A 26,008-nucleotide genomic window follows, 5' to 3' on the forward strand; every position below is an offset into this window, starting at 1 on the left:
CCTGGTTATGACATTAAACACTATTTATTTAGTATTTGAAACGTGTACATTTATGAATTCATATAAACATTTAGTACATCTAAAATCCACAACTGGTCAACAACCTGTGCTTGCTTTTGTATACAATTTTGGAGTTTACATCTGAATATTTTGATGGTATGGAGAGACTCGGTCTGTGAATCTAATCCAATTGCCTCATATAACCATAGTAACTGTGACAGAAGTGATTTGCTCCTTAAAAGGGCCATTCCTTGCACAGAAAAGGTGTCACACTTTGGAACTATTAAGCCAGGTGTTAAGGAAACAAGAGAAACAGCTGACGCAATGAAGAAAGTACATGAAGGAGACTCCCAGAGATCCATGCCAGTGCACAGCGCGGAACAGGGCCATGTGGAAACACAGAGAAATGGGCACCCCCTTTTGGAACCTTCAGATGTTGATGTAGAGTCTCCTCGCCCCCCACTGGAGGGCTTCTGTCCAGCAGGAGCATGCACTTTGCTCGGAAACACTTCTTAGGACGACCATGGGTGTCACAGCTGCAACTCCGAGGTGCCCACCAGGCCCAGGGCTCTGGCTTCCTCTGGAGTCAGGCCGCTCTTCAGGGTCCTTCGCACTGCAGTGGCATGAGCAGATCACAGAGGGATGAGAAGAGAAGGAGGGATTAGCAGCCTGGCGCATGGAATTTGGTCCACAAGCCCTCTTCCCCCAAGGACTCCAGGGGAATAACAGGGCTCACAGAGGCTCCGCCCCATCTTGCTCCTGTGGAAGTGCCCTGGCTATCTACCAGGGCAGGAAAAATCTTGGGGCTGGAAGAGGCTGACCTGAAGATGGCACTGACCTGGAGAGCCAAGCGGAGGGGGGACCTTGTAAGGGAAGAAAAGAGAAGAGGCCCATCCTTACAAAGTTTCTGAGAAATAGGTGCAAACTGCAAAAGTGCAGGTGGCATGTTGAGAGCTCAACCTCTGACCAGCGTAAGGAATGGATCCGAGTTGGAAAAGTAATCACAGAGCATAGGAAATGCAAGTTCCAATGATGCAAATTAGGTAAGATAACCTCACAAATGAGGACGTAACAAAAACCCATGGCCTTGGAGAGCAAGGTGTTAATAGACCCCAGGGCAATGGGCAGCAGTCAGGATGAGTCTCTGTGAGTGCTAGGATCTTTGTCTCAACTCATCAGAGGGCCTCTAGAGAGAATAACCTGGGATTCCTTACAGACTGGATGTCAAGAAGCAAATTGCCAAACTTCTGGGTGGATTTGGTGGATATTCTTTGTGAAACAAGGCTCAAGAAGGACCAATGACCCCCTTCACTGGGGGCTACAACCGGCTCTTGGAGGAATACTCACATTTCAATGACTTAGAATTGGCTTCTATGTAGCTTGGCATTATGGATTTTCCCATTGCTCAGTGTTGATTAGTTTTGATGTCAAAATAAAGGCTGGATAAGGGTGAATGAGGAGACAGCTGCCTCTTTCAAGACAAGGCCTTTCCTTTGAAGCGTTGCCTAGTTACATTTCCCTTAATTTTAAAATTTTGTTTGGCCTATCCTATACGTAAGATCACATAGAGTTTGGGGTATTTGTTCTATTTTCAGAAGAGGCCACTTACAGATCTACCTTCCATCCTAAGTCCTAAATCCACCAGAGTCCCTTAGATGATCAGGGCAGGCCCTTGATTAGAATGTGGAGAATGTAAAGTTCACCCTTAGTATTTTACCATCTTCCGTTGCCGGACCCAATTCCCTGCATCTGCTCTGTGATCATGGGCCTGTATTCTCCAAAGCCTCCCCAGAGGCCAGGGCCCCACCTCATGTGTCTGAAGACAATACCCCATATTCCATGTCTCCCCATTATCCCCTGGGAATAAGTCCACTTAGCCTGTAGACAAAGGATCTGAGAGACCCATGCCCATAGTAGAAAGAGCAGAGGCGAATATCTCAGTAAATGATTTCTTCTCTCCCAAGGATCAGCACTTTGAACAGGCACCAATACCTAATCCATCAATTGGTTAATCGACGAATACTTTATAGAGAACCTATTGTATGCTCAGCCCTTCACTCAAAGAATCAACACACTTCTGGAAGGTTCACAGACATCAAGTGAGGGGTTTTATAGAGATACAAACACCTGTACTGTACCATGCCATCAACACACACTACTGTATTCCCAAGCCTAGCTCCTGCCAATCCGCAGCTGCTCCTGCACTAGCTCACCCTCCCCCATCCCAGACCCTCGGGCTCCAGACTGAGTGTCTAACTCATCCAGACAAAATGTTTGGCTCCAGAGCCTTGGCTGGAGGCACATTGCATTTAATCAAGTAATGGAATTTGTTCTATGGGGCAGCAATAAAAATACTAGTTTGTAATAACCTTTTATGTCCTTTAAACACTCCTTCAAGTGTTTGTTCAAGAAAGATAATTTTAATGGCAGAAAATAAGATAAAATATTTCTCATTCTTGACAAGGACTACTAGGACCTCTCATCCAAGATACAAAATTCTGCCTGAAAAAGTCCATGCTGCACTAGCGGGACATCTTAAATTTCATTAGCGGTGGAGGTGGCATGAACATGTGTCCATGAACCATAATCTTTACGTGCTTGACCAAATGAAGACAGAGACTCCATGAATCAGTGGGCATTTTACCCATGACAGCATTTAAAATGTTGCTTTTCCACTTCTAGTCACACATGGGCTTTAGTCCTATAACTGTAGTGTTTGGTTCAGCTAAATACTTGAATAAGAACCCTGGCACCTTGTAGCACGTGCACTAATCTAATAGACTTGGGCATTAGGCCAGCCTGTCTGGGACAGGCTCAGAGAACAGAACAAAGCTTAATGGCACGTCATCAGCACTACTGCCTGACTACGGAGGCCGTGCCTTCGGCATCACGGTCTACTCAAAGTGTTGATGTGCCAGACGCCTTGGAACCTCCCACACCCCTTCCGCATGGCTTATGTGTTCTCTGCTGCAGGGAAAAGCCACTATCGGCTAAGGTCCCTTTGCTTGCCAGATGTGTCCCTGAAAAGTGAGTCTTCCTAGAAAAATCTGTCCCATCTATAGAATCCTTTCTGTAGGCCTTTCATGATGCTTCAGATAACTTCTCTCATAGTAAATGCAATAAGTACTGAATATAATAACCCCACAATAAACAATGTATTAGCCCCCGAAAGACTTTAAGAATCTGAATCCTTCCTTTGTCCAAGAGTCAAAGTTAATTCACGTTACCACTTGAAGGTGTGAAATGAAGGCAAACAGTTAAAATCCGTTTTGTGCCCCATTTCAAACCCCTCATGGGAAGGGCTCTTTGGGTGTCCGTTCATCCATCTGTCTGCTCATCAGTTCACTCATTCATTCAGCAAACGTTACTTGAGCCAAGTATTGCCATCAGGGAGGCAGGGGGCTGACAGGGACATGCTGCGAGGAATCCGTAGACCCTGTCTAGACACGGAGTTGGCTCTCACCCCAGAAAGCAAGAAAGGGCCGAGGACCTAACAGAATGAGGGGACCAGCAAACGGGGGCTGGCAGGATGTGGGACTTGTACAATAGAAACAAGTCTTCCATCACAGGGGATTTCTCAAGTGCTGGGGGACTGGCTTACATCTGATAAGATGTCTAGGCCCCTCTCCACTCCCCATTCCTGCTCCCCGCTTGAATGCTCTGGCTGGAGCTCCCCGGCCTGTCACATGCGACTGCCTCCCCTCCCCGCAGCTGCTTAACAGAGAACAGACCGTGGAAATGTTTATCCCTGTCTGCCTCGCAGCTCCTCCATACACGGCGTGGGTCACTTCGCTGGCACCAGCAGCCACTCTGCCCCAGGCACTGTGACAGCTCTCACGCAGCAGTGACAGCAGTGGGATCTGACACACGGCGCCTCTGTGTCCACGTGCAGCACGTGGGTGTCTGGGAACTCACAAAACCTAAGTTCCTTTTCTCAGCCCCCACCACCCTAGAAGTGAAAACAAATTTTCATCCTACAAAGTGCTCTCAGGTGACTTTGCTAAGATGAGCTGAATCTGAGAATAATGGCAATGGCAGTGACAATTTACTGAGCTTGAACGTGGATTATTCCATTTGATCTTTGTGGAAAGCCTATGAGATGGGTCCTGCTATCTCCCCAGTAAATGAGCAAATGGCAGAGATCGAGCCCCTGGCCCAAGCGCACAGTAAGTGGTGGAGACAGATTTGAGCCAGGACTTTGGACTCAGCCCACCCTGGAGACAGCTGGGCCCTGCCGAAGCCTGGCCGGGCCTGGTCTAACCATCTCTCATCACGCTGATGTGAAATGCACCGAACCTTACTTCCAGGTGACAGATCCATTTGTGTTCCTTCACCTTTGGGTCACTGACAGATTTTTTTGGTTTTGTTTTCTTTGCATGTAATATCAAACAATGGAAATAAACCTGTTTTTTGGTAATCTTTAAGATTCTAAAGAATATCTACCGAGTATACTGAGAGCAGTGTGACTAGGAGGACAGGGACTATATGGGAACTTCAAGGTACCTTATGTGTACGTGCCTGTGGCTGGGAGGTAATCGGCCCTGCTACTCAAAACTGTCCACTTACGCACTCCTTGTTCCTTGGGGGACCTGTCTGCTGAGTGGAGAGAAATGTCAGGTCCTGGCATGCCCTTTGGCCTTACATGTAGGAAATTGTTTCAAGGTGTATAGTTCTTAGTGTTTCAATGTTAGATTTCCTGTGGGATTTGGTTTGGGTTTTGGTCAATGTCAATTATTTAACCATCTGAGTTCTTTTCTTTATTTCTACTCCCCCTATATTTTTTTTAACACATAAAATCCTGCCCATTAAGAGCAGAGGTTTCCCAAATTGAATGACATTCTACACAATAACTGACCAGTACTTTTCAAAAGTGTCAAGGTCATGAACTGTCCTCTACAGACAGGAGGAGACATGACGACTCAGGGCAACGTGAGGTCCTGGGTAGGATCACAGAGCAGAAAGAAGGCATTAGTGGAAAAACTGGTGAAATCTGAATCAAGTGAATAGTATTATACCAATGTTAATTTCTTAGTTTTGATAAATTGTCCTATACTATGCAAGGTGTTAACATTAGGGGAAGCTGGGCCAAGGATATAAGGCAACTCTCTATGCTGTTTTTGAAACTTTTTTGTAAGTATAAATTTTTTCAAAATAAAAAGTTAAAAACTACTAAAACTTGAACAACAACAAGCCAAGGTTCTCAAACTTCACTGCTTTAAACTTGACTTCTTAGACTTAGCCCAGACACACGGAACAAAGGTCTCAGGGAGAGTCCTGTACACTGCATTTTCACCTTCCCAGGAGATTCAAATGGCCAGCCACGTTCGGAGTCCCTGACTTAAATCATGGCCATGTGACTGAGATGCAGGGAAAGGCAGGCCCTCAGGAAGGCAGTGGCCTCTGTGGTCACAGGGTTTAAGTCTCGGAGCTCTGCATAACCCAGAATTAAGTTCACTCATGGTGAAAGATGATTCTTGGAAATTCTTAAGGTACCATATGTTTTCTATCACCCCCGGTCTCACCATGGTCTTGGCACCCATCACACTTCCCTCCTACATCTGTGGCTGCATTCACACCCAGAGCTCCTCAATATTCTCTTTGGTTCCTATATGGGCACTGAGCAGAAAGCAATCAGTTAAAATGCAAAAGCAGGCTGCCCCCTATGGGTGAGGGGAGGGAGAGGAGGAGTGTGGCCTGAGAGGAAAGAAATTAAACAAGTTCTCTCTATTATTTTTGGGAGAACTGATACCGACTTGGGAAGTCTGTAGATAAGAAGGGAGGCTCAGAATCCCCAGACTCAGGGTTTCCAGCACTGTTTCAAGTGCTGGGCAACACAGAACTGCCTTCCCCCTGTCCAAGGGAGTCCAGCTCATCATTTCTCCCTTTGGGATGTCACAACGATGCGGGACAAGTACCATGTGCACAATTCAACCTTTGGTGCACAGGTGCAAGCCTATTAAGCCAGCATCCTGGGGGTAAAAAGAGAGATGAGGATGGGACTGGGCTATGAATTCAAGCAGGACAGTGGTAGGTGGGGAGTGAGGTGGGTGATGGTGGCAGAGCGCCACCTAGATGGGTGTGGTTCCTGTGCACAGACTCTCCTGTGACTTCTCCACAGCAGCCCCCAAACACCTGCAGGCAGCTTCGTATTCCCACCAGGTTCAGGTCCTTTGGGCAGCAATGGCACAGAGCATGGGAGGGAATCTGTCACAGGTGCCTCACTTAACCCTCATAACTGCCCTGGGCACATTGCCGTCACTACATCAAAGAAGACAGGTTCAGTGAGGCCAAGAGACTGTGGAGGACCCAGTCTCCTCCTCTGTTGTGTGAATTCCCGAGCTAGGAAATTGGTTTTGAACTTGGCAGCAAAGGCAATGGAAATACCACACAAGCTCTGTCGGCAAGGGGCTTGGCGCTCTCCAAAGAACCCTGACGGGAACCCCCTGCTTTGCCCTCAGAACAGCTCTTGGAAGGGGACAGACAGATTCTCAGATGCCTCTATTTACTGATCCTCCCTCTTCTCTGGACCAAATGGGTACCTGGCACACCGACAGACAGACACGGTGGAGAACACCCAAGCCAGCCTCCTTTCAATGTGCTAAGTTTCCAGTATGGGAGAGTGAATCATCTGAAAACAAAGCAACCAGAAAGCCATGCAGCGCAGTGAAACACTTCCACACTCCTCCTGCAGGGGCTCTGTACCCCGAGGCTTCTGCCTGAGCTTGTGCGGCATCATCGGAGTCTTGGCCTCGGGCCTGGCTCTGCTCTGAGGTACGGCCCTGCTCCCACCCCTGTGTGCTCAGATGCAAAGCCTGTTTTGGACCTGCTTCTGGGGCCCTGGTGATTTGGGGTCTGTTTGCAGTTTTTATAGCACCTGCTCTGGTCTGGGCCTCATTTCTCTCCCCAGTTCCCAGACTCTGATCATGCTCCCTCCCCATCCCCGGACAACCCCTCCTAAGTCCCTTTCCTGTGTCCATCCACCCCTGTCTCCAAGACCCTCCCAATGCAGAGCAGAGGCTGCAAATGCCTTCCTCACTTCCCCATCTTCCTTTCTAGGGAAAAGGTCTTGAAACCCACTATAGGCTTAAAGTAGGCCCGGGTGAATCAGAGAGCCACTGTCCTCTCCATCCTGTTCTGGCCCCTCTACTCCTGCAGCCTGAGGGGCACTGATGGTGGCACTCCTCCTAGCACGCACAAGCCCTTGGGTCACCCTCTAAAATGTAAGACTCTCGGCCCTGGCCGGGTAGCTCGGTTGGTTAGAGCATCCTCCCCATATGCCAAGGTTGCAGGTTTGATCTCCTGTCAGGGCATATACAAAAAGCAACCAAAGAATGCATAAATAAGTGGAACAACAGATTGATGTTCTTTCTCTTTCTCTCTTTAAAAAATCAATAAATAAAATAATATGTAACGACTCTCGATCCAACACTTGGTTCTCTCGTGGACTTGTTCTATTTCTCTTACTGTCCTGTGTCCTGTCCACCTGGGTGGGCACCCTCAGCTGTCTTTAGTGGAGGGATCAGAGCAGTTTTAATAAGTTCGAAGAATAATTAGGTGCTGAGTAAACAGTAATGATGCTGTTGTTGAGAAGACAAAAGCTGGATCGAGGAAACGAGTTCTTCCCAGCATCTTATTTTACAGCCTCCCAAGAGCATTCGTTTTAAGCCTTTGGCCTATTGCCATTGCTATCTTGCCCTATAAGTATAAATTGTATATAAATATAAAATTGTTTCACGGTAAGTAAGGAAGAAATATTTAAATTAAATGCAGAGCAGAGAAATTTTTAAAAATGGGATTAGTGGGAAGATTCGTATTTTCAAACACCACTTTGGAAAAGTAGAGACAACTGAACTAAGTGGCGTACTGATCAGATCTAGGGCTGAATCTAATATTTTGTAAGGCATAAATCGTGTTTTCCTCAAAACAGATTCAATACTTTTTAAGATTTAATCATTCTCTTTCTCCATGAAATTCTACTTAATAGATAGCATGGCTACATCCCTCAGTATTCTGTAAGAGGAATAAAATAAGATTTTAGGTATATCACATCAACGTGAAATATGCCACATGCCCCTCAAGAGGAATGTTGAAGCTTCACAAGAGACGCACTGAGGAACAAGTCATGGTGTGAGGGGATGAGATCAGGACAAGAAACCAAATCAGAGTTCGGTGTTCCCTTCCTAACAGGCCAAGGAATCGAACTTCTGGTTCTGCCCACAGAGAAATTGTTCTTGTAAGGGTGTCCAACCTTATAAGCTTAACGAGCTAAGAAATCAGTTGATTACTTGTAGATCACATCGAAGTGATCATATCTTTAGAGAAATATAGCCCTGAGCCCCAAACTCCATGGTCATATTGCACCTGGAAACTCAACAAAAAAGGAGCACCTGCCCCTCACAACCATGGCAAGCCCCTTGGGGAAAAAAGAAAAGGCAGATGGAGTCTCTAATCCCCGCTCTGTTCTGTGATCATCTGGGCTAGTGGCCACATGCAGGCAGCCAGCTAAGTGGAGACCCTGTTCTCAAGGTGGGTCCAAGAGAAAAGCACACTGCGGAGAAGCCCCCTCTACACCCAGCCACCGGGGCCCATCCTGCAGAATCATACCCTTAAGGATACCTCAAGTGCAGGTCAGCTTCAGGGTTTTCTAGGGAAGGGCAACATTCAGGAGGCCTAAGAGGTCAAATAGCTCTGGGACAAAATACCTGCCCCAATATTATGAAAAGAAAAACTGAAGTAGAAAAACAACAAAAGTTTGGAGAAGGTTCTCCCTCAGTCCAATGCACCAGCCAATTGGGGAGCCTTGGCTAGACTCTGGAGGAGCACATGAAGTGTGTTAGATCAACCAATCCATAGGCTAGAACTCAACTGGACAGTTCAGAACATTTTACTTAATGAGACCCTAAGAGCACCAGCTGGAAAAGCAACAGAACTGAGCCATGGGAGCCTGGGAATCGATAATGTGCCCTTGGTGTGTCCCACCTGGCCGCATATTTCGGGCTTTAGCGGGACATATGGTGTGTGTAGGCCTGGCCACCAGCACCAAACAGGAAAGCAATCATTTAATTTTCTCAGCGGATTCTCAAGTGGCTTGCAGGTCATAAATTTCCAGGTTATGGGTTGATTCTGTTTTGTTTCCTGCAATAGCTGGACTATTATTGTCTTTGGCCAAGTGAGCTACAGCTCAAATACATTGGTTATTCGTTAGCCACTTGCCTCCTTGCCACTATTAAACAATCAAATAAAATGGAGCATGTTTCCAGGTGGGGCCCAAAAGGCGAAACTCCATGTTGATTTTGCAAATTATTTTCTTCTAATTTCATTAACTGCTTGTGAAAAGCTGGAGTTTATCACCCCTTTAAATGGAAATCAAAGTAACTCCCCCTGTCTTCAATTTCTGCGGATTGTGCCATTACTAATAAATTAAACCTGTTACAGATAAACATTTACATACACGCAGTGCTGTATTTGTTGTAGTAACTGCATCACAGGATGAAATGTATTTGGCTAAATGAAAAGAATATATTGCTGTTTTGCATAAGATTGGAAGGGAAACGATACCAAAGGATATTATTTTATGTCAACAACAAAAACAGGCAAAATATCTCTCTGGCCAGATCGCAGAGGAAAATTAATTATGACTGTGTGATTGTTCCCAGTGACATTATGTGTCTCTCTAAGAATCTGGTTCTCTCTACTCCCAAGGGCAGGACTAGTACTCTTTGCCAACACAGACATGTAACCTGCAGGAGGCATGCATACCCCACGACTCTGGGGACTGCAAGGCCACTGTCTCATATAGTCTCTTTCTCTGAGGTTCCTGGCTCAACCCTGCCCACCTCTGTGAGGGCGCTCCCTGGCTTGGCATCCTTTCTCTGCCCCTCTCCTGTGGTTCCCCTCCACCACCACCCCCCCCCCCACACACAAGCTTTTCCCAGATCCTCCTGGGTGATTCTTGCACTGAGGTTCCCCATTGTAGCAAGACCAGCAGTGACCAGGTACAAGGTTTCTGCCATTTGGTTAACAGTTTACTGAAGTAACTAATAGCAGGGCAATAAAGGGCAAATACTGAAGATAATCGACTTAAGACCTCCAAAAGCCTTTCATAAGTTTCATTTAAAAAGCTATTTAAGAAATAACTTTCTTATCCTGAAAAACAGCATGAGAAAAATAGGCAAATGATATTGACACAACATCCACAAAATAAGAGAGAGAAATGGCAAGAGACTCAACCTTCCTAGTATGCAGGGAAAAGTCAGTAAAAACCACAAGGAAATACTATTTCACCCACTCAGACAAGCAAGAAGAGAAGTGCTGCCTTGGCCTGGAGCAGCTGAGATTCCCACGCAGGGTGGAGAGAGTGTGGATGAGCCCACATCTTTGGAGAAGAGTTTGTCATGGAAGATGCGCTCAACCGGGGTCCCTTGCACTTCCACTCCGGACCTCATACCTGAGTATGGCTGTACCTTGCTGTGCCTGTGAGCCACCCGGAGATCTTGTTAAACACAGATTCTGAATCAATTGTCCTGGGTTGGGCCCCATGAATATGCATTTCTAACCAGCCTCCAGGAGATGCCCCTGGTGTCTGAGGACTGACTTTGCATAGCAAGTCCTTGGCCAGGTTCTTACATGGGTGCACTAGGACTGGCAGAGACTTCATAGTAGCACCAGGAAATAGCTAAATGTTAGAAAAAATAAATGTAAAGGCCTTAGATATGAATGTTGGAGTCCACACACATATTCTTGAAGCTGTGAAAAGCCAGTCCCCCTGAATGATAATTTTCCATTTAAAAAATGGAGGGAATGTGGCAGGGGACCCACACAGTGGAGGGAAAGCCCTCCTTCTAATGCCACTCATCATCCAAGGGGCAGGTGCAGGGCCCAAAAGGCTCTGGAGTAGTCGGCCTGGGTGTAGCCAGATACCTGCAACGTTCAACACTTCGCAGAAGGTTCTGATGTGCAGCTGCGGTTGAAGCCACAGCTCAGGAGCCTTGTTACTTGAAGTGTGTACCCAAGACCAGCAGCACTGACCTCATCCTGGAGTGCTCGGCAACAACAAGCTGTCCCACCATCTTACTGAATGAGAATCCTGTGCCGGGCCCCCACTACCCTCAACTCTGGTCTAAGAAGCCTTGCTTCTCTCTGGCACAGTTGTCAAGGGTTTCTTTCTGTTCTTGGGAAAAAGCCTCCATCAAAAATGAAAGCAGACCATATAGAAGGAATTGAGAGCATCCCAGAGTAGGGGGCAATTTGGTTTAGTGTTCTTTACACTAGAAACCAGCATGCCAATGGGTCACACAGAATCATGGGGTCCAAAGTACGCAGCCCAAACCCCAATTACCTCCTCTGTGAACCTCTAGGCTGGTATCCCTGGGGGCTCTCTGAGTTTGGGTTCTAACTAAACTCCCTGCCTACTTGGAGTCACTCTCCTGTCACTTTTGGGAGTCAGGACATGGGGAGGCAACCAGCCTTCCTTTTTGGGAAAAGTCATACATCCATTTCCTAGTCACCCTCCCTTATTCCTGGAAGCATGGCTGGGGAAGACTCAAGCTGCCACTTGTTCGACCAGCAGGGGGCCAAACCTTGGGGGCTGAGCTCTCTCTTTACACATGCAAGGGCCACAGTAACTGCAAATGACATCAAAGGACAGAGGGGAACCCTGCTTCTTGCTGAATGCAGCCCCTATGAGAGTTGTCACGGTGCCTATAGCAGCAACCCCAAACCTACCACTCAGGGTGCAGGAGCAGGTGTCAGGCTCCAACTAAAGGGGAAATCAGTTGCTTTGATTTAGTTAAATCCTCTATTTGGTAGGAAAAGAAAAACAAAACTGGTCAGCCTAGGCTAACATTAAATATTTTAAGCATCCTAATGACCATAAAAATCACTGTTTTTCACCTTGATCATGTTCACAGGCAGCAGCGAACCCCTGGGGGAACCATCTCCAGCCCAGAGTGCGGCCCCCGATGCTGGGAGAGGGACAGAAATATAGCTTCTGGCCAAGCATCCAGGGCAATGCTTGGCAATGGGCCGCCCTGAGCCCACCCCTGCGCACAGAGACATGCAAGGTCCTTTCAGACCTTCCTAGGGACAAAGTATGAACTGAGGGAGGCCTGGCCAGAAGTAACAAACACACTGGACAGGGGTGACTGCAGCACCCCCCTCCACAATGGCCAGCGCTGATTGCCAAGTATGAAACCTTTTGCTGATAAGCACAGGTGGGCCCTCCAGGCACCACTGACAACTCACCGGAGCCCACCGCTGAGTCTCTGCCCCTCCCTGGTCATACAGAACTGGAGGGCAGGTACCTGTGGGGCGAGTCCCTCACCCCAACTCAAAGGTACTTACGAGATTTCCGGTTGGCCCGGGAGCGTTTCCTCTCCCGGGGCACCACTCGCTGACTGGGCACTTGCGTGGCCGACTTGACAATGCGGTCCATGATCTCATCAGCTGCATCGTCTGTGACATTAGGTGAGTCATCGGTCCCCATAGTCCATGAACTAGCGGATCCTGAAGAATTAAACAGAAAGTGCGATGTACTCAGAGAGAAGGAAAAGGCCCAAGAAAACGCACAGCACTGCTCCTCCAGCCCCAGAGCGCTGCCAGCGACGGAGCAGAGCAGGAGGCCTGGCCTGACGGGCCACACTGCAGGGTGCAGGGGCACTGCTCCAGCCATTACCCTCCAGGCTCTGAACTCCCCAACCCGCACTTAGGGCACTTTTGTCATAATGCCTTGTATCAGGACCAGGGAAACTCAAGTCAACATTCTCAGATGAAAACTGCATCTTAACTTTTAACTAAAATAAAAAATCCCTTCCAAGTTATGAAACAAAACTGGACACTCTTATCTGTCTTTGCCATCTTGAAGTTTTACTTTCCTGCCTGCCTCTAAGGATTTAAAAAGGCAAAAGGGGGTGGTGCTTTAATCCAGGGGTCAGCCACCTTTTTCTGTACAGAGCCAGGTAGTTAAAACTTGAGGCTCTGTGGTCCCTGAAGTCTCTGTAACAACCACACAGCTCTGCCGCTACGTGGAAAAACACCATGGACAATACACAAACGAGTAAGTGTGGCTGTGTTCAGTGAGACCTTATTTACAAAATAGGTGGTCAGCCGAAACTGCCTTGGGGCTAGATTTGCTGATCCCTGCTTTAACCTATAAGGATTCATTAACAATAATTCCTCTTGTGTGAATTAAGTGATATTTTGGGGACCATCTATTTCTGAGAGGAAGCTATTGAAGGTGGGTGGCAAAGATGTGAGTAAAGAAATGTGTGGTTAGGTCAGCACTGGGGAGTTGACCGCCCTTAGCAGCCACTGTAATCTGTACCCTGTGATGGGGACCAGACCCCCGCAGGGTGGCTTACTGGGAAGATGTGCCCTGCCTAGCCCGGAGTTACCTCGGCTCATTCGGCTACGTGTGCGGACACCCAGTACCGGGGTGGCATCCTCCATGGCAGGGGACGACGTTTTCAGCACAGCCTTCATGTTCTCATGCTCAGCGGCATCCTCAGCGTAGCTCAGGCCCTGTGGTTGGCTTGAAGGTGCCGGAGAACTGCCAGAAAATTTGCCGGACTGCAAGACCAAAGGGGGTGAGGGGATGACGGCTTGAGTTGATTTCCCAAAAGACAACTAAAGCTTATAAAATGTTTAGTTGAGGAAAACCTTCACTTCTCTGTCTCTCTCTGTCTTTTTGGTTTGTGTGCATTCTGCAGTCACATTCATTATGGCAGTCACTGAGGTTGTAGATGAACTAATGACAAAACATCTATGTCCGCAGGATGTTCTTCTATCAGAAAGAAAAGCCCTGGTTCCAGAAGGGCCACACTCATCCCTCTATGGTAGCAGGTCTGTTGGCTCACTGCAAATTCCCTCAGTGGGTGCCACTTACAAGGGGCAACTAAAATCAACTCTGGAAAGAACTCAGAAACCAAATCCATCTCTGTCTCCAATGCCAAAGCCCTGATATGAGCATCAAAATATGCCCTGTTAATTAAATATATTGAGCTTTATTATTTTTTTAATTTAGTGTCAAAAAGCTGTTAAAGTTTTCTTATATATCACTTATGATGGCAGAATTTTTGAAGTGGGATTCAGTCTCAGAATTATGCAATGTTAAGAGTTGGGATGAATTTTTACAGATCTAGTCCTACCTCACTTTACCAAGAAGGAAACTGAGGCCCTCCAAGATTAAGTGACTCGCCAAAGGCCCCAGGGACCAGATCAGAACATGACTCAGAAATTCATGCTGAAACTGAGTTTGGCAACACTTACTACTTCTGGTGGTGTCAAAAATTTAGTTGTTTAAACAAACATTACATTCACACAATATTCTCTAATTCCAGCTGAACCGAGTCAGGACATAGATATTTTACAAGATATATGCTAGAACATCAGGCCATAGGCACACAGTGACCAACATCCAGTTGAACCATAAAAAGTCTGTTAGATTCATGTTTGCAAAGAGAAGTTCCATAGATTCCCGGGCTTCCTTTTCATCCAGTGCCTAGGCTATGGCAACAGAGAGCCCAGGACACATCTGGGGTTATACTGCTCCCTCATCTTCCAGGGCCAATCGGCTCTGACTTGGACTCTGGTTCCGACATCTGCACCAGGACCAGGAGGAGCCCCTGCCATCCCACCAGATCCAGTGATCCAGTGGATGCCAATGGAGGAAATGGGCACAAGGCAGAGGCTGCCCACAGCTAGTGACCGCTTCTCTGGCCTGGCTCTTAGCCACTGTCCCACTTCCTCTTTGGTTTTAGGGCTCTTAATGTGGTTATTCTAGAATCCAGTTCTCATACTTGTATTGCCAAAAGGTTCAGGCAGGGCTGGAGGGAAAAATTCTATGCCCCCTTTTCTATCAGTAGGGAGAGGTCAGCTGAGCTGCCACTCTCAACAGCGCCTGGGACTCAGGGACAGCTTAGAAAATGCAGTCAACCCTTCAGTCCCTGGCACACACAGCATGACAAGAACCCATGTTAGGAGATTAGTGATCACACAGAAACCAACCGGAGGACACCCATGCATGGTTTAAAGCACAGAGCGGTTAGGTTAGACCCTACAGCACGCCGGGGAGGTCACACATGGCGTTCTCCACGTTTACAGTCATACCTCGGCTTCATCTTCTTCATCAGTCTACCCGAGAGGACAGGGAAGGATGGAAAAGACAGAAGGGATTTTTAGAAGGCACGAAAGTCAGCAAAGATGAGATAAGCTCCGTGTGATGTCAAATTCTGAATAAAGAAATTGGCCCCCACAACTGGGGTACACCCCCTTGATCTGGGAGCTGCCAGGCCCTGCCCACACAGCTCTCCTGCCCTCATCTGGAAGTTCCCTGTGTGCGTGAGCCCTAAGCTCCATGCTGACCACAGTCAGAGGAATCAGCGGGGCTCCTGGCCAGTCTCCCAAGGCTGCCCGTAGGCTGACAGCCAGCTCACCTGGTCCCTGACCACTTCAGACCTCACTCCCAGCTCTGTGCCCTGCCACTCAGCTGGCCACACTCTGTGGGACCCACCACCACCTGCCCACCATCAGGGCCTCAGGAAGTGGACTGGCCTCCAGCTGCCAGGTTCCCCCTATCAGCTGCCATCTCCCCTCTTACCCCGCGTGCTGAACCCCTCCCTGCCCAGGCTGCCAGGTCTGCACCTCCAAGAACCTTCCACACTCAGGTCAGACAGGACAAGAGGAACAACTGCCCAAACAGAATGGACCATATTACTCCCATCTCAGAAACATGAGATTAAACTTAAAATCTCTCTTTAAAATCTTACCTGTCCCTCGTGGAGGCTGTCAGAACTGACACGCCATACTTTAAATTCTCACCAGATACACTTCCTTAAGTAATTTCAAATAAAATATCCCTTTTCTAAAAATAAATTGAGGGTAAAAGTCATATCAATCTCTTAATTTTAAATTAAACAAACCTCAATTTAACTTGTGTTTGTTTCCATTGAGGTTGTAAAATGAAGCCAGCAAATCAGATTTAAGACTTTTGAGAACTGACTAAACTTCTGGATGCTGAAATGACACAGTACTTTCAGTTCGTCATGTCCTATCCTGCCCCCAGCCAAGAGGAATTGCGATAAGAGATAAGAGTCCTGCTGTGCTATCTTTTAAAAAATCTTAGAGTTTATTTATTTAACCAGGAGTTTGGCATTTTTTCCAGCAACTGGCATATGTGCAAGATGCCAATATACAAAATCTCTAGCCCTCTCAATTTCCCCCAAAGTAACTAGCACTCCCTTTTCACAGAAGAGAAAGCTGGAGAGAAGAAAAGGGCCTCACCCAGGATTACCCCTGCCTGCCCCCTGTGGGAGTCTTGGGGTGGAAAGCCTGAGGTCTCACAGCCCAGTAGGAGTATCATGACAGCAGACAGGGCCACAGTTGTCTTGTGCTGCCTAGTCTATGTCACCATTTTGTCTAGAACCAGTTTGGGACACAAGGATGAGAAATTACTTAGTTTCTCACTGATCCTTCCCTGGGAGGACTCCTGGATTTTAAGAAAGGAAGCCTTTTGCATATTCAGAAACAGAGAAAGAAGAGGAGAGACTGGCACGTAAGAGCAGATATGGGGCTGACTCTACAAACACAGGGTCTTTAGATTTAACCCAGACATCTCTATGTCTTACTTAGAAAATAATGGTTTTTCTAAAATCATCTTTTTTTAACTGCTACCACTTCCTTCCTCATTTTTCAGCATCTATATTAAAAGCAACTTACTACATTTTTCTCTAAAAATCACTTCCAGTTCCAATGTTCAAGAGCTCTGTGATTCTTAATCTACTGTTGGTTTTGTTTTTAGTGATTTAAGTTGTGGATATGTTGTTTCCTAAGCAGACTGTGATATCCTGAGGGTATAAGCTTATCTTTTATTGCACCTGCATCTTCCTCGGTGCCCCATGCCACGCTGGACGTGCAGCGGGTGCTTGCTTACTTGAGATCTGGGAAACATGAAGCTGTACACGTTGCCTTAAGTAACAATATACTCATTTTCCAACAGATGGCAACCTTTCTACACAAATGACGCCACTTTGCCCATTGGGGACTGCATTGAGGATAAACCCTGAAGAAGCCTGTACTGTCCAGATTTTAATGGGAATTTAAATATTTTTTAATCAAACCCTAGACAAACTTACCCCTGCTTATAAATAGGAAAGCTGAATGTGTTCAGAGAAGGACAGGATTTAAAAATTAGTGGGATTTGTAAAAAAAAAAAAAAATCTCAAGAACTTGGCAAGAAATTTTGATGTGCCTTCCTAACTATAAGCATATTGAACTTGTATTTTTCACCCTCCAATGTGCTCATTTCCACAGAAATAAGCACTCCCTTTTTACAACTTTTAAAAATAATACTTTGGAATGGAATGTAGGACATAGCTTGCCCAAACAGACTCAGTTTGCTTCCCAGGTTGCTGTCCTCCAGGAGGTGAAAGATTCTATGGAACCCAGATTTCAGGAGAGGAGACCAGAGACTCAGCTGATGGCACTGGCATCCGGAACACCAGGGGACCGTAAAAAGGGCACCTTCTGTAGAAAAGGGATCTGAGCACTCTCCAAGGGTGCAGAAAATTCCAAGGAAACAAGGGGTCTGGGTGGGAGTAGATGGTGAGGGGATTAGTTCCTAGTTTTCCTCAGCATTATTTTAAAATTGCTAAGATAATGCATCTGGGTCTCCACGGAAAGGTCAGACCCCTTAAGAATGTAGACAGCCCGGCTGGGTGTGGCTCAGCGGTTGAGTGTCGACCTAGGATCCAGGCGATCGGGGTTCGATTCCCGGTCAGGACACATGCCCGGGTTGCGGGCTCGATCAATGACTGTCATCATTGATGTTTCTAGCTCTCTCTCTCCCTCTCCTTTCCTCTCTCTGAAATCAATAAAGATATATTAAAAAAAAAAAAAAGAATGTGGACAGAAATTGTGTGCCCTATGCTTTTTCTACAACATGCACACCCATCTGGGCACAGAAGGCAGCCTCGATAAGGTCTTCTTAATTGATTTTATTCCTCCCCAAAGAAATCTGCCTGACTTGAGTTCAGCTGAGGCATGCAAAGAATGATGGCATAATCGTTTACCCATCCCATTCCTTGGATCACTGAAAGCCAAGATGCTTCTCAAATATACCTGCAGATGGAATAAATTTCACAAAGGCACATCAGGAAGAGGCACCTGCACTGAGTGTCTTTGTCTTTGGCATCTTCATATATCCCTTCCCCCTCCACTTACAAAGCATCTCTCATCTGAATGCTCACTACACCCATGGCCCAGTGGGTTCAGGGATGAGATGGGAGAGATGGGCGGAAAAGCCCAGGAGTGGGAGACACATGTAAGTGTGCAGGAAACCCTCCCCCCAAAGGGGATCTCCTGCTAGATTCACTGTCCTCTGGGATCTCTTCCCACCTTGATAATCTCTGACTGAACGATCTGCCAAGAGCCCATCCAATTTCGTCTTTGAGCAACCACATCAATTATTTCTCTATTCAGATGCCTTGAATGGGTGATTCATGTGTCCAGTGATTGGCTATATAGCATCATTATGATGATTAAAATCCTGAATCAATTCCCAAATCAGTACACTTGTCTTCCTGTAAGTGGCATTATCTTCCGTCACAGAGGTTGAAAATGGAAACAAGCATTTAATGTCATCAGCACCATACAGCATACCCACAAGGGTTACGAGATCCTCCTCTAGCCACACATTCTTAACTTACACATCCTAGTTCCTCATTCATTATATAGCAGAATTATTTTTAAAGAGAAAAAAAGCACAGCCCCCAAACTGTGGGACATGTTATGGTTGATTATACTTTCAAAATAAATGACAAAAGGGGGGACATTTGTAATACTCTCGACAATAAAGATTAACAGAAAAAAAGAAGCTGATTTCATGAAACTTACATCAGTGATCATCTTCCCTCGGGTCTTATTTCTCTCTCTGTGGTTGGCCCGTTTCTGTTTCTGCTGCAAAACCCTCTCCCTGGTGGTACGATACTCCAGGGCAAATTCGCTAATGATCCTGCAGAACTTGTTTATGTTCACTTCCCGAATTGCATACGGTGGATGCCCCATAAAGAGCAAAAAGGAATGGAATCTGCAATGAAAAACAACAGTGGCAACAACTTCAGTTTTAAGGAACAAAAATCAATATTCTAAAAACTTTCAGTAAGAAACCAATCAGCCAAAGACACTGCTCTTCATTCCTGGGACCTTGAGGTTGAAGAGTCTTCTCAAGTGAAAATGAGACCTGAAGTCAAGTTCAGCTCACTTTCTCACTGAGGAAGGTGATGTCTAGGTGGCAGGATTTCAGGAGATTAATTACCTTTTTTTTTGCTTATCTGTGTTTTAGTGCTTCCTAAAATGGATATGGTAAAATTTTCTAAGAAAAATGAATATTGCAGTTTCTAGGTTATATAAAAATAAAATAAGAAAGAAATTTGCTTAGCAATTCCTTGGGGACCTGCTCCAGTGAATATTTGGAAAAGACACGAGCATATCATGGGTAATATGTCAGTTGATGGTTTATAAAAAGATGCTTGTAAAGCTCTCTGAGTAAATATTTTGAAACATTTTCTTGCAATTTTACATACAATCTTAATTTAATTAGAACACATTGAATGAGCAGCACAAAATTATCTCAGCTATTTAATTTGTAAATAAAAAATTGTTGAATTTTATTTACTTAAAATTTTTGTAAAATAAATTAAGTGAGCAGACAAGTGCCCAATTTTTAGTTATCTGGAAATGAGAAAGAAGATGGAGTGAAATTTTTATGTAAAACAAGCAGCATTATATAAATGATTCCACTATTTGTAGACAAGAACTGTTGATTTTGATCACTCTAATTTGTACAGTTAGAATAAGACTTGATTTATTTTTCAAATGCAGGACTCTGGCTTATTCTACAATAAAGTTAAGCAAACAACATGAATTTAAGGTAAAGGCAGCTGAAAAGTGCTGCTTAAAACCAGAAGTGCTAGCTAAACCTATGAAACTCTTAGAAAAGAATATAAAATTTTATGACTTTGGATTAGGAAATAATTTCTTAGCTATGATACCAAGGCATAAGCACCCAAAGGAAAAAACAGATAAATTCAACTTCATCAGTTAAAAAGCTTTTGTGCTACAAAGGACACTATCAAGAGTGAAAAGACAACCCACAAAAGAGGAGAAAATATTTGCAAATCATATGTCTGATAAGGAGTTTGTATCCAAAATAGATAAAGAAATCTTACAACTCAACACACAAAAAAAGACAAATAAAAAAACAGAACGCAGGATTTGAATAGAAATGTCTCAAAAAAAGATGTGTAAATAGCCAATAAGTGCATGAAAAGACCATCAACACCATTAGTGATCAGGGGAGTGCAATCAAAACCACAGTGAGATGCGCTTCACACACTAGGAGAGCGGTAATTTAAAGGGCAGACCATCACAAGCGCTGGTGAGGACGGGCGGAAATTGGAGCCCTCGGACGGCACTGGTGAGACCATAAAAATGGTTCAGCTGCTGTGGACAAGCCTGGCAGTTCCTAAAAAGCTAAAATGGAGTTACTTTATGACCTAGCAATTTTGTTCCTATACATATGCCCAAAAGAAATGAACATGTATGTCCACACAAAACCTTCTACACAGTTGTTCACAGCAGCATTAATCATAATAGCCCCAAAGTGGAAACAACCCAATTATCCATCAACAGATGAATAAACAATATGTGGTATCGCCATAGAAGGTCCTGCATAACTGGTCCACTACTTCTCTGACCTTATCTACTATGACTCCAGCCACACTGGAATCCTTCTGATCCCTTGAACAAGCCCACCTAAGGGTCTCAGGCCCTTTGTGTGGTATGTAGGGGGCCCTAAGGGGACACAGCTAAGCTGGGAGCCTGCAGAGATTGAGGAAGGGGCGGGGAGGCCACTCCACTGGGAGGGCCATAGGCCCTGACAAGGAGCCCAGTACCAGCTGTTCCCTATTCCCAGAACATTACACCAGACACTTGCATGGATAGCTCTCTCTCAGTCCACAGGCCTTTGCCCAAATAGCACATCTTAGAGAAGCCTTCCCTAACCGCTCAATGTGAAACTGCACCTCCTTGTCACTCCCAGTCCCATTTATACTTATAGTTTTTCTTCCTGTCTCATTACCACCTAACATTACATATTAGAGATATGATATATAACATGACACATTAGGATAGGATAGTGTAATATACTCCATATATTGTCACTTCCCACTACTCAAGATCAGTGTGCAAGACAAATCAAGGGAAAATCAAACAGCCCACAGGTGAGTCCCCTTTTATACTTAACTACAACCCAAGAGGCCTTATCCTCTACTTTCTCGAACATTGTTTTTATGTACTACAGGGGATCAAAACTTAACACAAGTTAGAAATAGAATTCAAGCATATATTTTGCAAACAAGCAAGTAAACTGCACATCTGAAAAAAAGATTCCAATGTAAATTTGAAAGGAAGGAGACTGTGGCATTCCTACAGAATAAAAAGGGGTATGGCTTCAAGAGAGTGAAACATTTAAGGGGTTTTGGTTAGTTGAGTTTGTCACGTTCAAAACATGTGACAAGGTCTGCTGGTTATGGGGGCTGGTTCCCCACATCAGTATCCCGAGCACAAGCCAGATTTCTTTGATCTGTCCCAACATCCACCCTTTTCCTAATGTGTACCATTGAGTGGGGTGTGTGGCCCAGGAAGGGGACGCATGGATTTGGGGGTGCTGGGAGGCCAGTGCGGTGTTCACTTGTCTTCTGTCTCTCCCCCTGGAACGCCAGCCCCATGCAGTGGTTCCCTATACCTCCCGGGAAGGCCTTCCTCCCCAGTGCCTGCCAGTGCTCCTGCAGCCCACTGGATCTATGGAATAAGTGAGGGGGTCCGCAGAGTCACAGAGTGGATTTAACCTGGCAGTGCAGCCACATAAAAGGGAAGGTTAAGACGTAGATTCTCACATCCAGAACAAGATTTTCTTAGCCAGACAAGTTTTTGAAAGCCAGGTTTTGCCTATAGAGTACTAGGTTCTTTTGTCTGCTCCTTTACCAAGAAGGGACCCTCTGGAGTAAATAGGGGAGGGCCCATCAGATAAGAAAGGGAGCTGGAAAGCCTGACCTTGAGCTCTAGGGCTGAGGGCAGCAGAGAGGTGGGAGGCCAGTGGGTGTCCTCATCTCCCCAGGGAGGCCCTGGAGTGGGGAGAGGTTGGCTGAGAGGCCAGGGGGATGCTGAGGCTAAAGGATTCCTTTCCCATGAGGAGGCTCCCACACAGGACTGTGGTTCCAGGTCAAAATGGAGCACTCCTGGCAGAGCACAAAGGGCAGGCCAGTGAGGTGAGGGAGCCAGGGAGCCTGGACTCACCAGCTCCTGTGGGATCCTATGTGGTGAACAATGGACTCTGGGGAACCCTAGGAGGGTGCTGATCGGAGAGCTGCTGCAGGGTCTGGGGGGATGGGTGCAGCAGAGGGAAAGGCCTGATAACCTGTCCCTTCAGCTGCCAATCAAACAGGAGGTGCCAGCAGAGTCTGAGCAAAACCAATCCTAGCCTGTCCATGTGGGAGACTAGTGAGGTTCCTGATGGCTCCATCCATCTGAGAACCTGTGTCCTCCCCAACCAGTGAGGTACAGAAATCACAGTTCTTCCCTGAAGTCAATTTAGAGAGGAGTAGCAGGGAGCAGTCGAACTCTTGAAGACCAAATAGTCAGGAGACTAAATGTTTAGCTGTTTATATGATTTGCTAGATTAGCGGACAGCTGCTTAGCCAGGCAGTGGGTCATTAAGAAGATGAAGTAAACAGTGAAATAAAGAAAAGTCCTGTTCTCTGCACACCTGAGTGCCATGGGAATAGATGTGCAGCTTTGCTTCCTGTGCAGTTTGAGTCAATCCCCAAGAGGTAGGCATCTGCACAAGTGGAGAGCTCAAAGCAGTGTCTGTGCAACAAGTGATTCTTTTAAGAAGTGCCCCGTCAAATGAATTCCTAATTACACAGATAAAAAAAACTCTCACACTCGCATGTGAGAAAAAAAGATGAAGGTCTAGCTCCTTGCAACTTTCTGATCTGGTCATATTTAGCTTGATCTTCATGCCTGGGATGATTCTACCTGTGACCCACTGTCTCACCCTAACCTTTCTGGGTCTCAGGGGGTATGTTACATCACAGCAGTCATAGGCCATGCTCCTGGAATGCTGGTGGTAGGGGAGGGAAAGAGGAAGCACTGCCAGCCACTGGGGCTCTGCGCCCCCATCTCCATTCCAACAAGATAGTCCTGCTTTAAGTTCCACATCTGGGACTCCTGATAATGACCTCATTTAAACCCAGGGCTCTGTGGTTTAGATGCTGTGGCTTGGCCACCACCTGGACCCCCCTTTAGCCATGCTCCTTTTACCTCCCACCATAACTACAGTGAATTCCTTGCTCACGCTGGTCCTCCCCAATGGGATGGATGGCCAACAGTGAGTAGACAGGGATCCAGGTCACCCGAGAACCAATACCCACTACCATCCGGGTGACCAGCTTATCAGGGTGAATTATACACATGTAATTATACATACATACGTGTGTGTGTGTGTGTGTGTATTATAGCTTAAGGAATAGACGTATCACTGAGTTTTCATGTGTCCGGGATAAAATGGTTAATGTGACCAGGCAGAACGGCTTTACAAGACTTTCATAAAATTGCTCCAGTTTCATGATATTCCAAATGGAAACTGTTTATTTGAGTTGTTTTAAGTGGGAAATTGCTTATATCATACAAATTGCTTGGAGGGCCAAAGCAGCTCACATTCCCTGCCTCTCCTTTGTAACCATGTTAAAAGCACAGTGTGCTTTGATTTCGGTGAGAAATCTTACAAAATCTCGGATAAGATCCTCCCACCCAGAGGGCAGCTGTGAGGTCTAGATACAGTGAGGGGGTTTTAGAGTTGAACAACCAAATTCCACAAGTACTGAGTAATGAATAGTTGTCAACCTGGAGGGAAGATTCTGTTCCTTATTCCTGTTCCTAACATTTAAAGATGACTGCCACCCCCTCCCCTACCCACCACAAAAGTCTGGATCAAGACCCAGGAGGTATGATTACCAAAGCAGCAATTGACACAAGCTGGAAGAGGGCTCACAGGAAACAAGACAATTAGGTTTTAAAAATAGTCACAGGGATGTAAAGTACAGCAGAGGGAATCTAGTCAATAATATTATAATAACTATGTATGGTGCCAGGTGGGTGCTAGACTTACTGCGTGATTGCTTTGTAAGGTATATAAATGTCTAATCACTGTGTTGTACACCTGAAACTAATATAACAGTGTATGTCAAATGTAATTGGAAAAAAAAGTTCTGTATGACTTTCAAGGAAGGTGAAGGAAAGAAACAAGGAGAGAAGGGGAAAGAGAGAGGGAGAAGAAAAAGAATAACAAATATGAAATGTTCATGGATAAATGAAAATACCTCATATCTGTTTAAAAAAATTATGAAGTGCTCAAGCATAGACCGGAGAGTGTGCTTGAGGAGCAGACCTCTGAGCCAGGCTGCGGTTTAGATGGCCCCAAGGGAAGGCTTCCTTTAAGAGAACTGCAGTGAGGCCTGTTTCAGAGGGCCTGCCATCCAAGCTCCTGGTCCAGGTCTACCACAGCCTGCAAGTCTGCACAGCTGCAAATGTGCTCACTAAAGTGAAGGCCCAGGACAGAGCACTCAGACCCCAGAGGCCAGAGTAAGGGACCCACAACATGTTCTGTGACAGAGCAAAGGGAAAAAAAATGGTGGTGCATGGTAGGCAATGCCCTGGCCCGGGACATTGGAAGACCTAGGCTCTGGTATGGGTGCTGCCTCCACTTCCAGGTGAGACAGCCCTGGACAGCCATGGAGCCATCCTAGGCCCCTGCCAGCCTCCGTGTAGGCAAGCAAGGCCTGACACATCACTGCTGTCTCCCAGGGTCCTCTTGGGTCCCGTGACTCTGAAGAAGGCTGGTCCAGAGAGGGTGGAATGCACGGTGAGGCCCAAGCCTCCTCCAGGAAGACTGCAGCACAAAGCAACTGTCGAGAATCAATGAATGGAGGGTCTCAGAGGGCAGACTGTGGGTCCCATAAAGAGGGGACTTTTCCAATAAGTCAATCTGCCTTACAGAACGAGATTCAGGGCTCAACTTGTCAGAGATGTTATAGATTCAGTTCCTGATCAAGGAGAAATTTTGAATGAAATCTCTGAGATTCTTTCCAACCTCAACATTCAATGGCATTCATTATATTAGTGTGTGTGTGTGTAAGAAAAATTAAGTGCCCATGAAACAAACATGTGCATCAAAGGCGAACTGGCCACGTACCAAGAATTTATCATACAATTTTTTGTAAATTTAACCTTCAGATCTTGGTTTGCAGAATATTTTCAACATGCCATTCTACTGGTGTTTCCATATGTTCCTCAATCTGCTTACCTGTTAATTATTCTTCTATGGACAATCTTTAAAATTATAATTCGCTCTGCACAGTCTTTTAGGAACTCTGACATTCGTTGTTTCAAAACTGGTTTCATTTCATGTTTTGCAATTGCCTTGAGGTGATCCCATGAAGCTTTGCATCTTCTCTCCATCTGACATAAATTATCCTGAAGTTGATCAAAGTCAACCTGAAAACCAGAGAGAGAACATTGAAAACGCGCTGAAACAACCAGGCCCCGACCTGAACCAGGAAACAGAACTGCCTCCGGGAAGAAATAAACATCAAAACCAAATTTACATCTTGAAATACAAACATATTTATAGCCTAGAAATTATCCACATGTGTATCTGTCATTATCTCGGCATCAAATTATTTGGTGATAAAACTGTTCTCCAAATGAACCCAACGCAAGTGTCACCTTTTTTTTTTTTTATGCCACATTTGGAAAGGAATCTTAGGAAAGTCTTTGAAAACTGTAAATTAAAACACGATATCAAGGAACCCTAGTACAAGATGAACTGAGCAGATGGATCATAAAGTTTTTCAGAGCACTCTTGTTCTTCAGAGATGATATTTCACTCAAGGTT

General features: G+C 45.8%; 1 protein-coding gene across 9 annotated transcripts in view; it reads right to left on the bottom strand.

Moving 5' to 3' along the window:
* FHOD3 (formin homology 2 domain containing 3) overlaps window positions 1-26,008 on the bottom strand; it is a 396,327-nt gene continuing 370,319 nt past the window's right edge. For 5 of the 9 annotated variants that reach the window (XM_081149144.1, XM_081149143.1, XM_081149142.1 and 2 more), the window contains 5 exons: window positions 25,418-25,608; window positions 18,889-19,081; window positions 13,392-13,566; window positions 12,343-12,504; window positions 1-613 (listed from right to left, as the gene is read on the bottom strand). In XM_081149144.1, the coding sequence (XP_081005270.1) occupies window positions 531-613; window positions 12,343-12,504; window positions 13,392-13,566; window positions 18,889-19,081; window positions 25,418-25,608 (804 nt within the window). In that variant the 3' untranslated portion in view covers window positions 1-530. Of the gene's footprint in view, window positions 614-12,342; window positions 12,505-13,391; window positions 13,567-15,105; window positions 15,130-18,888; window positions 19,082-25,417; window positions 25,609-26,008 lie in introns of all 9 variants that reach the window. The other 4 variants (XM_081149141.1, XM_081149140.1, XM_081149137.1 and 1 more) reach the window with 1 other exon arrangement.

The sequence above is a fragment of the Miniopterus schreibersii genome (assembly GCF_964146895.1).
Source record: "Miniopterus schreibersii genome assembly, chromosome: 10".
NCBI lineage: Eukaryota > Metazoa > Chordata > Mammalia > Chiroptera > Miniopteridae > Miniopterus > Miniopterus schreibersii.